Below are 13033 nucleotides of genomic sequence, written 5' to 3'. Positions count from 1 at the left end.
TCAGGACTCAGGAAATGATATGGCAGTAAGGTCCCTGGTTTTCTTTTTTTTTTTTTTGCCTTACTGAAAAATTGCCTGACTGAAAATTACAGAAGTAAAAAAAAAAACAAAAAAAAAAAACCAAGCGAGTACAAATGACAACAATATAAATGGCATGGTTTCCCATATTTGGCTTTTGGTAAAGTGGACGGGCTGCTTGCTGTGTTCAAGAGTGACGGTGGGATCAGGAGAAGAGGGAGGCCAGGTTGGGGATTAAGTAGAATTCAGAAGATAGCACGGTGATCGACACGCTTTAATTGCATTGTTTATGATTTGGTCTCACTGCTGTGTCTCATGCAGACAGTAATAATCAGTGGTGCTACATTCATCATTCAGTACGCTTTCTAGTAATTCATACATGCTGTGTTGTTCATGCAACAGTAAAAGTTCATTTCCATTGCCTTTAGAACTTAAAAATCAGTCAGCCAAGTTTAGAAATAAGTGAATTGGAATTCCCCAATGGAGTAACCTGTCACATTTAATAAACTAACATGAATTATCTATTAGAAAGTTGACTTTAATTCCTTAGAAGTCACACAGTGAATCAACCATGTGCCATTTTCTTAAGGTTTTTTTTTTTTAATTTTTTATTGATAATTGAGTTTCTTCAATGGCAGGTAAGTCAACTAGTAGAAAAACGGAGTCACTGTGAAACTAAAAAGTATTTAAATTAAGAAATGCGGAATCCCGGGAGAAGTAAATATGAAAATGAACAAAACAAAAGACAAGTTCTAGCTTGTGAAGAGACACTGGCTGTGAAAGGGAAGATGAGGATAACAGTGGACTTTGATTTGCAGAAGTTTCTCAAGGCCTCTTCTTTCCGGGTTTCGTATTCAGAGAGCACAGTGAGAATATTCCATCTTCCGCTGGTGGGAGATGTGTAGCTTGGAAGCTCCCCAATCCCAAGCTTGAGAGCTACACCCACCACCTCTGCTCCTTGGATACCTAATTCTGAAACTCTTTGAAGATGCCAGGCCCCGTCTCCCCAAAGGAGATGGTCGGACCCAGGATAGGGGTTGAATTCACCATAATCAGACAAAAGCCTGGGGCTCCTTCACCGCTCATGACAACACTATCAGAATTCCACTTTTAGGGCACGTCACACCAGGATCACATCATAAGCCTAGAGTATCTTTATTTGTTCTATAATTTAATAGTATACCTATAAAATAATTACATTATACTTATAGCTTTCCTTCATTTATAAACAGAACAAAAAAAAACACACAATTAAATACGATTTGAGCCATTACAAGGTAAACTTTGTACATACAATAACCCGCAGAAGGAGCTTCACACTGCAGCGTCTCATAATGCTTTCACTGCTACACCCACGATTGGGTTTAAAAGAGACTGTGCTCAGGTTCGTATTCTGTAAATTCTCAGCTTAATCTTTCTCCTATTTATGTGGGTTCTGTATTAATAAGATGGCAGGGGTTGGCTTTGCAGTTGGGGTGGAGACTCCCCTTGACTCACCTCCTACTGACTATGATCATGTCAATTCACTTCTATCTCAGCACACCTGTGTCTTGTTCTGCCACAGAGTCTGCCTTGAGGGTTTCTGCTGAATGCAAAAATCACTTCTGATCGTGGACACCCTCCCCACTTTTTCTCTCCATTCCCAGGTTCCAGCCCTCAAAGATTTCTTTTCACTTCTGCCTCCTGATTTCAGGCTGTATTTACCTATTGACAGAGCTCTGATGCCCTGGACCCTAGCACAGTCTGCTCCGGTCTCATGGTTATTACAGAAATGACAGAAAAGACCCTTGCCGTGCAGCGGCCTGAAAAAGATTCACCAACACACCCATCCCCAATTCTTGCTCTCTAGGTCAAGCCTAGATCCACGGCCACTGCCCAGTGTCAAAAGCTTCAGTTCCCAGAGACACTCGCAGAAGGTCTGTGTCACGTACCAGGAAACCAGCCTGTTGCCAGGAGCCCTTGCTGGGGAATCACCAGTGCAAAATCTGCAGTCTGCTGACTCCCTCCAGGAATTCACATTCACATTGGTCAGATTCCAGAACCACTACTCACAGGGACGCCTTCCCAGGACATGTGAGCAAAGGGACCCAAAGAAAGCCTAATTTTGCTGGAAAATAAGTTATCTCTACTTCTTTCTATCAAGAGTCCACAACATGGAAATGTCAAGAATTTGTTATAAAAGTGAAAAGTGACCTTTATTAAAATCTGTACTTGGAAAAGGAGGAGAGGTGTTTTCTGCAGGATTGCTCAACTAAATTACTATTCTATATATTTTATTTCTTTTTCCTATACCAAAAGTGATCTGACTCCTTATATTTTTAAATATCTTTCTTAACAGGAAGTATTTTTGGCTTACTGGGATGGCAGTGAAAATAGCGTACGTTCTCAGCCCACGTATACATCTGCATGGGACTTTTGGGGTTTAGGAGTAACAAATTCCCAAACTATTCACCTTCCTGTACCTATTGCCCCAACCCAATTCCTACATCGTGCTGCAATGTTCTAGTACCTTCAGTGAAATAATATTCCACCTAAAATCCGGCTCCTAAAATCTCCCACTCCAAGAATAGATGCATGACAGTGAATTACTGACCAGGCCTTATTGCTGAGTAAAAACACCTTCTGGGCAGACCTGCTTTCCTCCTAACTCAGAATTGTGCTGCAAAGCCAGCGTCAAAACGTGTGAAACAATATATGGATAGGTCTATAATACTTTTTTTTTTTCTTTAACAGCTCTTTACAATATAGGTCAATTATAAAACCAGCGTTAATACAGAGACCTGTGTGCGTGGTAATATTCTAACTGCAGCGGTAAGAGCATGCACACCGGAGTTCATCTTTAGTCCACAAATGTGTAGGTGGAGGGTGAGGAAGGTGAGGAAGAAAGGGCGATGGTGGCTCGGGTGGGGGAGGGTGTGGCCTGCAGTTAGCAAGGTCCCCAGGGAAGCCCACTTGAGGATCCAAGTGGCTCAAGTTGTCTTCTTGGTGTCAGGTTTGCAAGGAGACCCCTCCTCCCCCACGGTCCATGGACATTTTCCTGCGAGTTGTCCCCTGCTGCCTGAGAGCAGCTGCCGAAGGTAGTGGGCGGATCACAGAAGTTTAGGGACCAATGGGAGAGGCTTGGGGACAGCTCCCAAGAGTGAAGCATCTTGGCCCTTCGCTTCACCGGAGTGTAGGGGATTGCCAGGTAAACACTCGCTTTTCCACACGGTGGAAACGTCACTGCCAGATTTACACGCATCTGCCTCTCCGACGGCTGGGGGGCGGGCGGTGCTGCTTCCCCAGCCTTTTCCTTCGGGGCCTGATCCACGACCTGATTTGGGAGGCCCCCGTGGGGCCCGGGGTCGGTCAGAAACACATCAGCAAATCTCCACGTGCGGTCCACGTTGTTGACAGCGACACCGTCAGCCCAGGGGAGGTGCTTGCCGCTGAGGGGCGGGGGGATGGGCTGGGGGGCCAGGCTGCGCCTGAGCAGGCTCGGAGGACAGGAAGGAAGCGAAGGCGGCGGCGGCGCGACCCGGCGGCGGGGGCGCGTGCAGTGCGAGCTGCGCCCGGCCGGGGCGCTCACTGCTTGTCCGAGTCGCTCAGGTTCACCGACATGCACCGGCACTGCTTGACCTTCTGGATTTTTTTGTGTCGGAAGGGGGGGTCCAGGCCCGGGCATTCGAGCTCCACGAGGACGGAGGTGGCGCGCTGGGGCTTGCAGAAGGCGCAGGACTGGAAGGACTCCTCCTCCTTCTTCACGTGGCGCGGGATGTAGAAGGAGTTGCACTGGCCGTAGCAGAAGCGGTTGAGCACCGTGCGGCTGCGACAGCCCTCCTCGCTCACCGTCTGCCGCAGCGGCTGCGTCTTGCACCAGTCACTCTTGAGGTACTTGCGCTCGGTGACCACCAGCGCCTCCTGGCTGGAGGCCAGCACCTCCTTGATCTGGTGCTGCCATCTCTCCGAGTTGTTGCTGCTGCCGTCCTTGTACGGCGAGGGGATGGCGCCCGCCGGCCGGTTCTTCCGGGCTTCCGCCACCTTCACCAGCACGGCCACCAGGAACAAGGACAGGGAAAGCTTCCAGAACATTCTGCAACGACAAAAAGAGTTAGAGGGGTGGGTTGGGAAGGCCGATAGAGTGAGCGATCCATGGTCTTCCTTTTAATGCGGTGCAATTCTTTTTATTTAGAGGAGTGAGGGGCGGGCGGGGCGGAGCTGACTGCTGGGAGCCCGGGGCTGGTGAAGGTGGAACGTGATTAAATAATACACTCATAGACGGCAGTGGTGGCACCCCAGGTAACGCTCCCAAAGCAAGAAGGGGACAAAATGGTCAGCAATCAGTTTATAATACACTTAGAAAACATGCAGCGCTCACCAGTTACGGAATTACAGAGCAGATGTCAAGAGACGGCCCAGCCAGTTGGCAGCAGTACCAGTGACAGCTGATAGCGAACATTTACTATGTTTTAGTATTAGCTGGGTGCTAACTTGATCCTAAAAGCAGCCTGAAGTTGAAGCTGGCATTATTCTCCTTACTTTACAATGGGAAACTGAGGCCCTCAGAGGTTATGTGCCCAAGGTCACACAACCATTGAGCAATAGCCCAGGATTTGAAGTTGGGCCTGTACCTCTAGAGCCATCAAAATTAACCGCTGGACACAGGCATGATGAGAAAAACACAAGTTTCTTAACAGTGAGTATTAAAGTGAGAAATGGGCATAGATGAGGAGGCGCCTGTGGCTCAAAAGGGTAGGGTGCTGGCCCCATATGCCCGAGGTGGTAGGTTCAAACCAGCCCCAGCCAAAAAAAAAAAAAGAAAAGAAAAGAAATGGGCATAGATTAGGAAAATTAATAGTTGCATCTCTGTTTGTCATTACTTCTAAATAACATCCAGCATTGGACATCTGCACACAGACATTCAAATCATTCAAATGAGTCATGAGTTAGATTTGCATAGTGGAGACCCATTCCTAGTAGTGAACAAAGAGATTTTCTGGAGTGTATTGAAACTGTCCGACGCCAGTGCAAAGCATGTCTACATGAATGGGTTATTTTTTCCAGCCTTTGTATCGGGACTCTGTGACACTAGTTGAGCAGAAGGGGAATTGGAGATAGATGGTTATTACTCTATCCAAAATGTGTCCTGGAGGAGGTAAACCAAAGTCTGACTAAGGGGAAAGATGGAATTCAAAGTTTAGTTCACATTTTTTTTATAATCTCTTGGGTAGCCTCAAGAAAAACTAATACCCAGGAGAGATGACTTCCATCTCATTTATAGCTGTGACCCCCAACATAGTTGTCATCAGCATCAATGGCACCCCTATATTCACACACTCCTGTGCATTTCACCACTTATGGAACTGAATAAATTTACCTTCATTTTCCATGCATCCCCCCAAATGGACGTGCAACAATGATCTATCTTTCTCCATATATCATTATACAATTATAATAGTGCATGTTATTACAATATATTTATCACTCCAGGGAATAGATTTAATATGAAGCACTTTAAATTCCTCAAAACATTATAAATGTCTTCTATCCATCCACACTAGATAATAGCAAATATTTATTGGTTCTCAAAGCACCTCAGACACTCTTCAGCTGTTTTCCTTCACGTAGAAACCTATTTCCTCATCAGAGTTCCATGAAGCAGGTACTATTGTTTTCTGCATTCTGTGGCTGAGGACACCAAAGCCATGAGAGGTTGCCAAGGTCACATAGCCGGTAGGATGTGACGTACTTGGATCCAGGCATCCTGGCTCCGGAATCTGAGCTCTGGGTGAGTATAGCTGCCTCTGGTTAAAAATATTTATGTTAGAATACCTATGCTAAAATTTTTCCACGTGTCACAGTTACTAGTCTAGGTCAAAGCCACATGAGGCCTTTTCCTGTCCCCTCAGAGGTGCTTCCTGCATTCATGGAGTGAGTATTCATGTTGTGAATTCCAGTGTCTTGGTCAGAGACAAAGAGAGAGGTCTTACAGGGTCCACAAGCCCTTACGATGTCTACTCTCCAGCCTGCCACTTACTCACTGTGCTCCAGCCACACTGATCCCCTTGCGGTTCCTAGACTGTGCTTGGCACTCATCTGCTCCAGAGCCTCTCACATTTGCTTTCCCCCAGGCTGTCTGCTCAGCCTTCCCTCTCAGCATCTTCAGTGCTCACTTATCACTTCTTAAGTAAAGGTTTAGCGTGTACCTCCACCACAGTCCTAGACTCCATCACCTTTGTCTCCCCCTTCTTTTTCTCCATGGTACTTATCATCCAATAAAATAATAATTAATGATCTTATTGATTTATTGTTTTATTGTCTGACTTCCCTCCCTGCAAGGTAAGGTCTAAGAGAGAAGATCCCCCTGTTTTATTCACTGCTGTGTCCCCTGCTTTCAGAAATGTGTCAGAGGCACAGTATGTACTGAGTAAGCATATTTCGAGTGGAATGGGAATGCCGTGAGTTTCATTGTTTTCTTTTCTTTTTTTTTTTTGAGACAGAGCCTCAAGCTGTCCCCATGGGTAGAGTGCTGTGGCATCACAGCTCAGCAACCTCCAACTCCTGGGCTCAAGCGAGTCTCCTGTCTCAGCCTCCCAAGTAGCTGGGACCACAGGCGTCCACCACAACGCCCAGCTATTTTTTTGGCTGCAGCCGTCATTGTTGTTTGGCGGGCCTGGGCCTGGGCTGGATTTGAACCCGCCACCTTAGGTGTATGTGGCTGGTGCTTAGCCACTTGAGGCACTGAGCCAGTTTCATTGTTTTCAGCAAGCTTGTTAGTAAGAAGTTAGGGAGACCTGTGCAAATAACCAAAGTTGGACCAAGGTGCATAAGAACAGCAGCCTGGGTTCACGTGGTGGTGATCCTGGGACCAGCAGTATCTGAATAACCTGCAGTGCTTCGGAATGCAGATTCCAGGGCTCCACCCTGATGCATTCTGAACGTGTAGGGTTGAGGTGAGATCTGAGATTTATATTTTTAGGAAGGGCTGCAGGGAATTTTGATGAGCAGTAGTGGCCCCAAATGATACCGAAAGCATCACTGGTTCTGGCTGGGGAGGGAGAAGGAAGAGCTTAGGAAGGCACACCTAAATGGGTCCCTCAAAATCCGAACAGGAGTCCCCAGAGTGATAGCTGGCAAAACAGAGGGGTTAGGTAATGTAGAGGAACGGCAGTGGACAATGAAAAGCAGAGAATGGGGGTAAAGGAAAAATTGTTTTTCTTTGTAAAAACATTTTGTCCGACACAGTTATTGCACTTTTAAGGCCTCGTTTTTAAAAGGGCTTTTCTCACGCCTCCTTAGTTCCACACACGAAGTGTCCCATGAAGATGGCCACGCTTCCAGCTGGCTCACTGCAAGTGTCGAGCCCTGGACTTGCTCAACGTACACAGCTTATTAGGTTTGCAGGATGATTGGTGATCTCAATGGCCTCTTAAAAAGAAAGTATTTGGGTTCCACTTTAATAATTTCCGAAATTATTAACATTCTGAATAAACATAACCGAGAGTCTGCTAGTCCCAGCCAGGAAAGATTGACAGAGTCAGCTGGGTCCTCCAATCCTGGTTCCAGGAACAGCTTCACACGCATGGCGGACGGGCTCAAAAAATGCTTGTTTCACTCCACACGTCCTCCTTGTTGTCTGAGAGGACATGGTCAGACTGACTGGGGACAGGACCTCTTGGAGTCAAGGCCACAGCATTCCAAGTGGTGATTAGAACGCTATCAAACTTTTCAAAACATCTGGCAATCACCTATAGAAGTTGTGTCTCCCAGGAACCTAAGTTTCTAATTCTCAGGAGAGGGGAGAGAGGCTGCTGAAATCAAGATGACCGGGGACAAATCAGACTCTTCCGTCCTTCCGTCCCCACATCCCATTGCTTTCCTCCTCCTTCCTCACTAGCAACAGTAACATGGCACCACACTGTCAAAACAGGCAAGCAGGCAAGAGGTGTTTTGCCCTGACTGTGGGGCTGTATCCTCTTTACTTCGGGCACTGAAGCCATCGATCCAGCTGCTGCTGACAGCTCGTCCTCCGCTGGCTCTTGCTTGCATAGAGTTACGGGGTGTGGTGGCGAGAGAAGGTGCAAGCCTCTGTCTTCAGTTCACCATCCGTCCCTCTGCACACACGGCAGGGTCCTGCCATGACCTGAATTGAGCACTTCAGAGTCCTGCTCTGTCCTGAATCACTCTGCTACTCAGAAAAATGGTTGGCGTACAATTAACCTCTCAGGAATGTTGTCCCGACTGCCAGTAACGAGGGCAGGAGGATACTTCATTCTCCCCTCACATCTTGTATTTGCCTTCTGTCAGAAGAAACTCATAAATAAAGCCTGTTGGTTTTATTAACCATCCTTCTGGCCTGACGACGTCGTCAATTTGCAAGGCGTGCCAGGACTGTAAACGCTGATGGCCTAAGCAGACTGAGTTGGCCAAAGTTGGTTTGTGCAAAGACAGAGGTAGGGGAAGGGTTTTTCTCTGAAGTGAACACCCTCTGACCGAGTCTTTGTAGATACCAGAGCGGGGCCTATGCGGCCAAAGCAATCTAGTGTCTAGCTACAGAATCGCAGCCTCCCCCCCTTCTATGAGCCCTTCTTAGAAGGGTCAAGACCTAAAGAGGGGTTCTCCTGTAGGAGCTTGAGCAGTTAAGCTTCCTGATTTCTAAGAAAGGCTACAGCAGTGCTGAGTCATCCTTCCTGACAGGTGAATGCAAGAGACCACAGGCCCAGGGTGCAGCTAAACGGATGAACTCACTCCCAGCGTGACCTTGGTAAGTTTTCAAAGTCAGATCCAGGCAGTACTGAGCTGTGCAGGGATGGTGATCAGGATGAAGCTGAGACATTTCCTGTGACCTAAGGATTCTCGGGCATCCTCGGAAGGTTGAAAGGAAGCTCCCGGGGCTGCATATTGATAGATACACCTGTGATAAACTTGCTCCTATCACTAAAGTGAAAAAAAAAAGACTCAAAGCCAAACAGAAACCACCAAGACGAACCCTCCCCCAGATGTTAAACTTACAGAGATCATTTTTATGAGTGCTAATACTGCCACAGCCTCAACTACTAAAGGCACTGCATTGGCGTCTTGGATTCTTAGGCTTGGATAGTGGTGGTCTAGCTGCCCAACTAACTCTGTAGAAAAAAAATGTGAATGTGCCCTGACCCCAGGATCACCCTCATAGCCTAGGATTGCTTGTCCACTGGTAACCACTTACCTCCAGAGACTGTAAACTGAGACCACGATAGCCCACAGGCCAAAACGAGACTGATGTCTGGTTTTGTACATAAAGTTGTATTAGCACACAGGCGTACCTCTTCACTTATGTTTTGTCTGTGACTGCCTTGATACTAAAGGCAGAGGGAGTGAGTAATGAGACAGCGAACATAAAGCCTACAGCCTGGAGTATTTACTTTCTGGCTTTTTATAGAAGAACATTGCCAAGTCCCAGACTTCTTCTATCTGATTCCGTAGTTGCCTTCCTTTTTATCATTGGGCATTTTTGCTAGAAAAGCAGCTTTCGATTGTCAAATTGATAACTAAAAATATGTCACATGCCAAGCAAGACAGGCAACATAACAAGCTCTATGTCCACCAGCATGAGTATTGATATTTCTCCTTTTCATTTTGCAAATGTTCAATTTTTTTTTTTTGTAGTTTTTGGCCGGGGGCTGGGTTTGAACCCACCATCTCCTGCACATGGGGCTGGCGCCCTACTCCTTTGAGCCACAGGCACTACCCCAAATCGTTCGATTTTGAAGAAGAGAAAAGATAAGTTAAAGTATCATTCTCTCATCCTCTCTTCTCGTACCCTCAGTGAGCTGACCAGTATTCCAAAGTTTCTCTGCATATCTGTCCCTATGATGCTTTCACCGCTTATGTTTGTTGGATGCAGCTGTGTCTGTGTGTAATTAAGCTTTGCATAAACAGTACCAGGCTCTTCTTGTGAAACATTTGTCCCCTCCAAAACACGTGTTTGAGATCTTCGGCATGTGGATATTTGCAAGTGTCTCTCCTCTACTGCTAAATGTGGGAACATAGTTTATTCATTCATCTTCCTAAGGAACACTTGGGTTCCTTTTTCACAATTGCCAATAGTCCTGCACTGAACATTTTAGTACACGTTTATTTATGCCCATCTGTTAGAGTTTTTCTAGAGTTTTAGAGTTCTAGAGTTTTCTAGAGGAAACACTGAAAAGTAGAAATGCTGGGTCCTAGGACTTGTCCTTGGATCTGTCCAACTTGAGCTTGACCAAGTTTTGCCAAGTTGCTCTCCAAGTGCTTGTCCTCTATCCTCTCCCCTGGGCAGTATGTAAGTACCTGCTACAGCCCACACTTGCTAACACTTGGTGTTACCAGATTTATTTCTTTTTGCCTATCAAAGAATTGGAAAGGATGCCTTGTGATTATTTCAATTCACATCTGTCTGATTACATAGAATTGCACATTAAGCTCAAATGTAATGGTTGTTTGACTGAAAAGAAATGATTGCAACTTATTCCAAGTGCGAGAAAATTAAAATATTAGGCAAAATAAAAAGTTCAAACTATAAATCTTCTGAACTGTCATGAAAAGAATAGGAAGTAGATCACAATTTCAAAGCAGAAAGATCAGGGCATCCCACATGACTGAGAAGTTTGAAATCCAAATGGATACATTTACTTTTCCAAGTGGCATTGCCTGAGTTTACATTGACTATCATTTTGTTTCAGGAGAAGCTTAATTTCAGCTGGAAAAACTATGTTATGTTTTTTTGAAAGAAGGTTTTCCACCGAAGAAGACATGATACTATCATCACTTACTTTGACTTCTGGATAGCAAGTGTATCATTAGGTAATTTTTAATCGAAGCTCTAAATCTTTGAAGATACTGGTGGGAGACATTCAGGAGAGAAAATGTAATCATGTGGCCAAGACTGAGGCAAAGCCTTAGATTCAATAATGAAATGGATGGGGAGACTCTAAAGCTGTGAGTTTAACCACACATGAGTTGCTTCTCTCTAGGTCACATCCACTTGGGAATTGGAGGGAGAGCATGGTTTCTGAGCCCTGAGCTGCCCGTGCTGTGACCTGTGTGATTCATTCCTAGGTTTCTCTGGGTGGCCCCATGTAAATTGGTGTTAACGGCCCTCACCACTGCTCTATTGTGTTGCTGTCATGAGGAATGTGGCATTGAAATTAAGTCATAATCCAAGAACTCTCTGAGCAAAATGGACCATGAGTTTTACTTAAAGGGAAGGAAGAAATTTTGAGCCATCCACTAAATATTTTATAGCCAGCGACACTGTTCTCTATAGCCATTAGGCATTACCTAATTTTTTTTCCAAATAATCACTTTAGGCTGCTACCCTAGTGACCAGTCATACTCCAATGATTCCTCACTCCCCAGACCCCTTTCTTGACCTTCCTAGGACAGCATCGTGTGTCCAAGGACAGCTAAAGCAGCAGGCTTCCACATCCCTGGGAGCAGCATACAGATTTTCTGCCTATGTTATATAATAGACAAAATAAATGAGATAGGCCTGTCTCAAATGCTGTGAGCAAAGTCAAAGCCATCCCACCCATGTTCCATCAGTTGACCCTGTGCACCTCTTGCCAGTCATTTCATTACTCTTGTTGTATGATGTTTCATAGGAACAGAGACAAAGCACGTAGCAAAGTCTGACAAAACTAGGCACTGAAATCCTTTCTCACTTCCTCTAGAATTCATGGGAAAATGTAGTTTTCTTCTTTCACTTTAGTCTTTCCATCTCCTTTCTTGATTTGTCTTTCTCTATTCCCCTCTGCAAGATCAGAGTCCCTCAAGGATTTCCCCATAATCCTATCTTCTCATTCTTCGCATTTTTACTAAGAATTTCATTCATGCCTGTGACTGCAACTACCAGCCCTCTGCTCATGACTCCCAGACAGTACGCTCAGCTACCTATCAAACATTCCCCAGTTGTCCCATAGGCACCTCAAGTTTTATATGCTCCTGGTCCCATCACAATTTCCCACACGTCTCCTCCTCTGCCAACAGGTGCTGTCTCCATGAACAGCACAATATTAACCCTTTCACCTGGAAAGCTGAGAGTCTAAGCAAACACTGTCAACTTACTACCTGAGAACAATATCCCATTTTTTCTTCCTAACAGAACCACAGTTTTGTTCAGGTATTGGATTTCAAGTTCTTCATAGACTTTTTCTGCACACCATGGGCTTGAAAGTTGGTTGGTCCAACCCAATTGGTTATCCTACTCTTTGTGTAAGGGATTGATTTAGGCATGGACCATGATTCAACTATGATATGAGATGTAGTCTCCTGGGAAAGATTTTTATTCCCCTTTAAGAAGAGATATTCAAGGAGAAATTGCTGTCCTGGTTTTGATTGTTGTTCTGCAAGGATTTGATGACTGGGGATATGGCAGCCTTCAGGAAGGTCAAAACATGAGCATGGATAAAAGTCAAATCTTTGCAGGGTAGCCCCCAAATGGAAAGCAACTGGGTTCTTGATTATGTTTTCAAGCCATTGAACTAAGCAGTCCTGGAACTGCTTACTCTGAACTTCATATTTGTGAGTGAAACTCATTACTATTTAAATCACTTTGGTCTCCAGTTCCTGGAAAGCATCCTAGCCTTGAACCCTGCCTATTTGGGGGAATAAATACTATTCCTTTATGAAAACATAAATAACAATAAAATATGCACATGCATGGGGCATCATTTTAAGAGAGGTAAATAATTAAAATTTACCTTCCTGTGTTTAATTATAATTTCTTAACTTTGTAACATACTTATGCTATCCTTATCAAATGCTTGTATGCACTAATGAATAATTAATCCACAGGAAGAAATTCAACCTGGCTACATAGGTCCAATTAAAACTTACAGGCACACTTTTTATCAGAGAAAAGAATGATGAGATACGAAATGAAAGACTTTCAAGTATAAAACCTATTAGGAAAGACTTCTGTGGGTGAAACTACAGTGAAATATGAATTTAAGGAGAAAAAGATACAATGGAAGATTTCTTTTAAAGGAGTAGTTCTACATTTTTTTTTTTTTTT

At 44.9% G+C, this 13033-nt stretch overlaps 1 protein-coding gene across 1 annotated transcript in view; it reads right to left on the bottom strand.

Annotated features, from left to right (window-relative positions):
- Nucleotides 1–274: 274 nt before the first annotated feature.
- Nucleotides 275–13033, bottom strand: part of GREM2 (gremlin 2, DAN family BMP antagonist) — a 121038-nt gene continuing 108279 nt past the window's right edge. Inside the window, exon 2 of the mRNA XM_003800082.3 lies at nt 275–4090. Coding sequence (XP_003800130.1) covers nt 3583–4089 — 507 coding nt within the window. The 5' untranslated portion in view covers nt 4090 and the 3' untranslated portion in view covers nt 275–3582. The remainder of the gene's footprint in view (nt 4091–13033) is intronic.

Source organism: Otolemur garnettii, unplaced genomic scaffold, assembly GCF_000181295.1.
Source record: "Otolemur garnettii isolate 467f Iridium unplaced genomic scaffold, OtoGar3 scaffold00165, whole genome shotgun sequence".
In the NCBI taxonomy this organism is placed as follows: Eukaryota; Metazoa; Chordata; class Mammalia; order Primates; family Galagidae; genus Otolemur; species Otolemur garnettii.
This window is presented reverse-complemented; position numbering and strand designations above follow the sequence as displayed.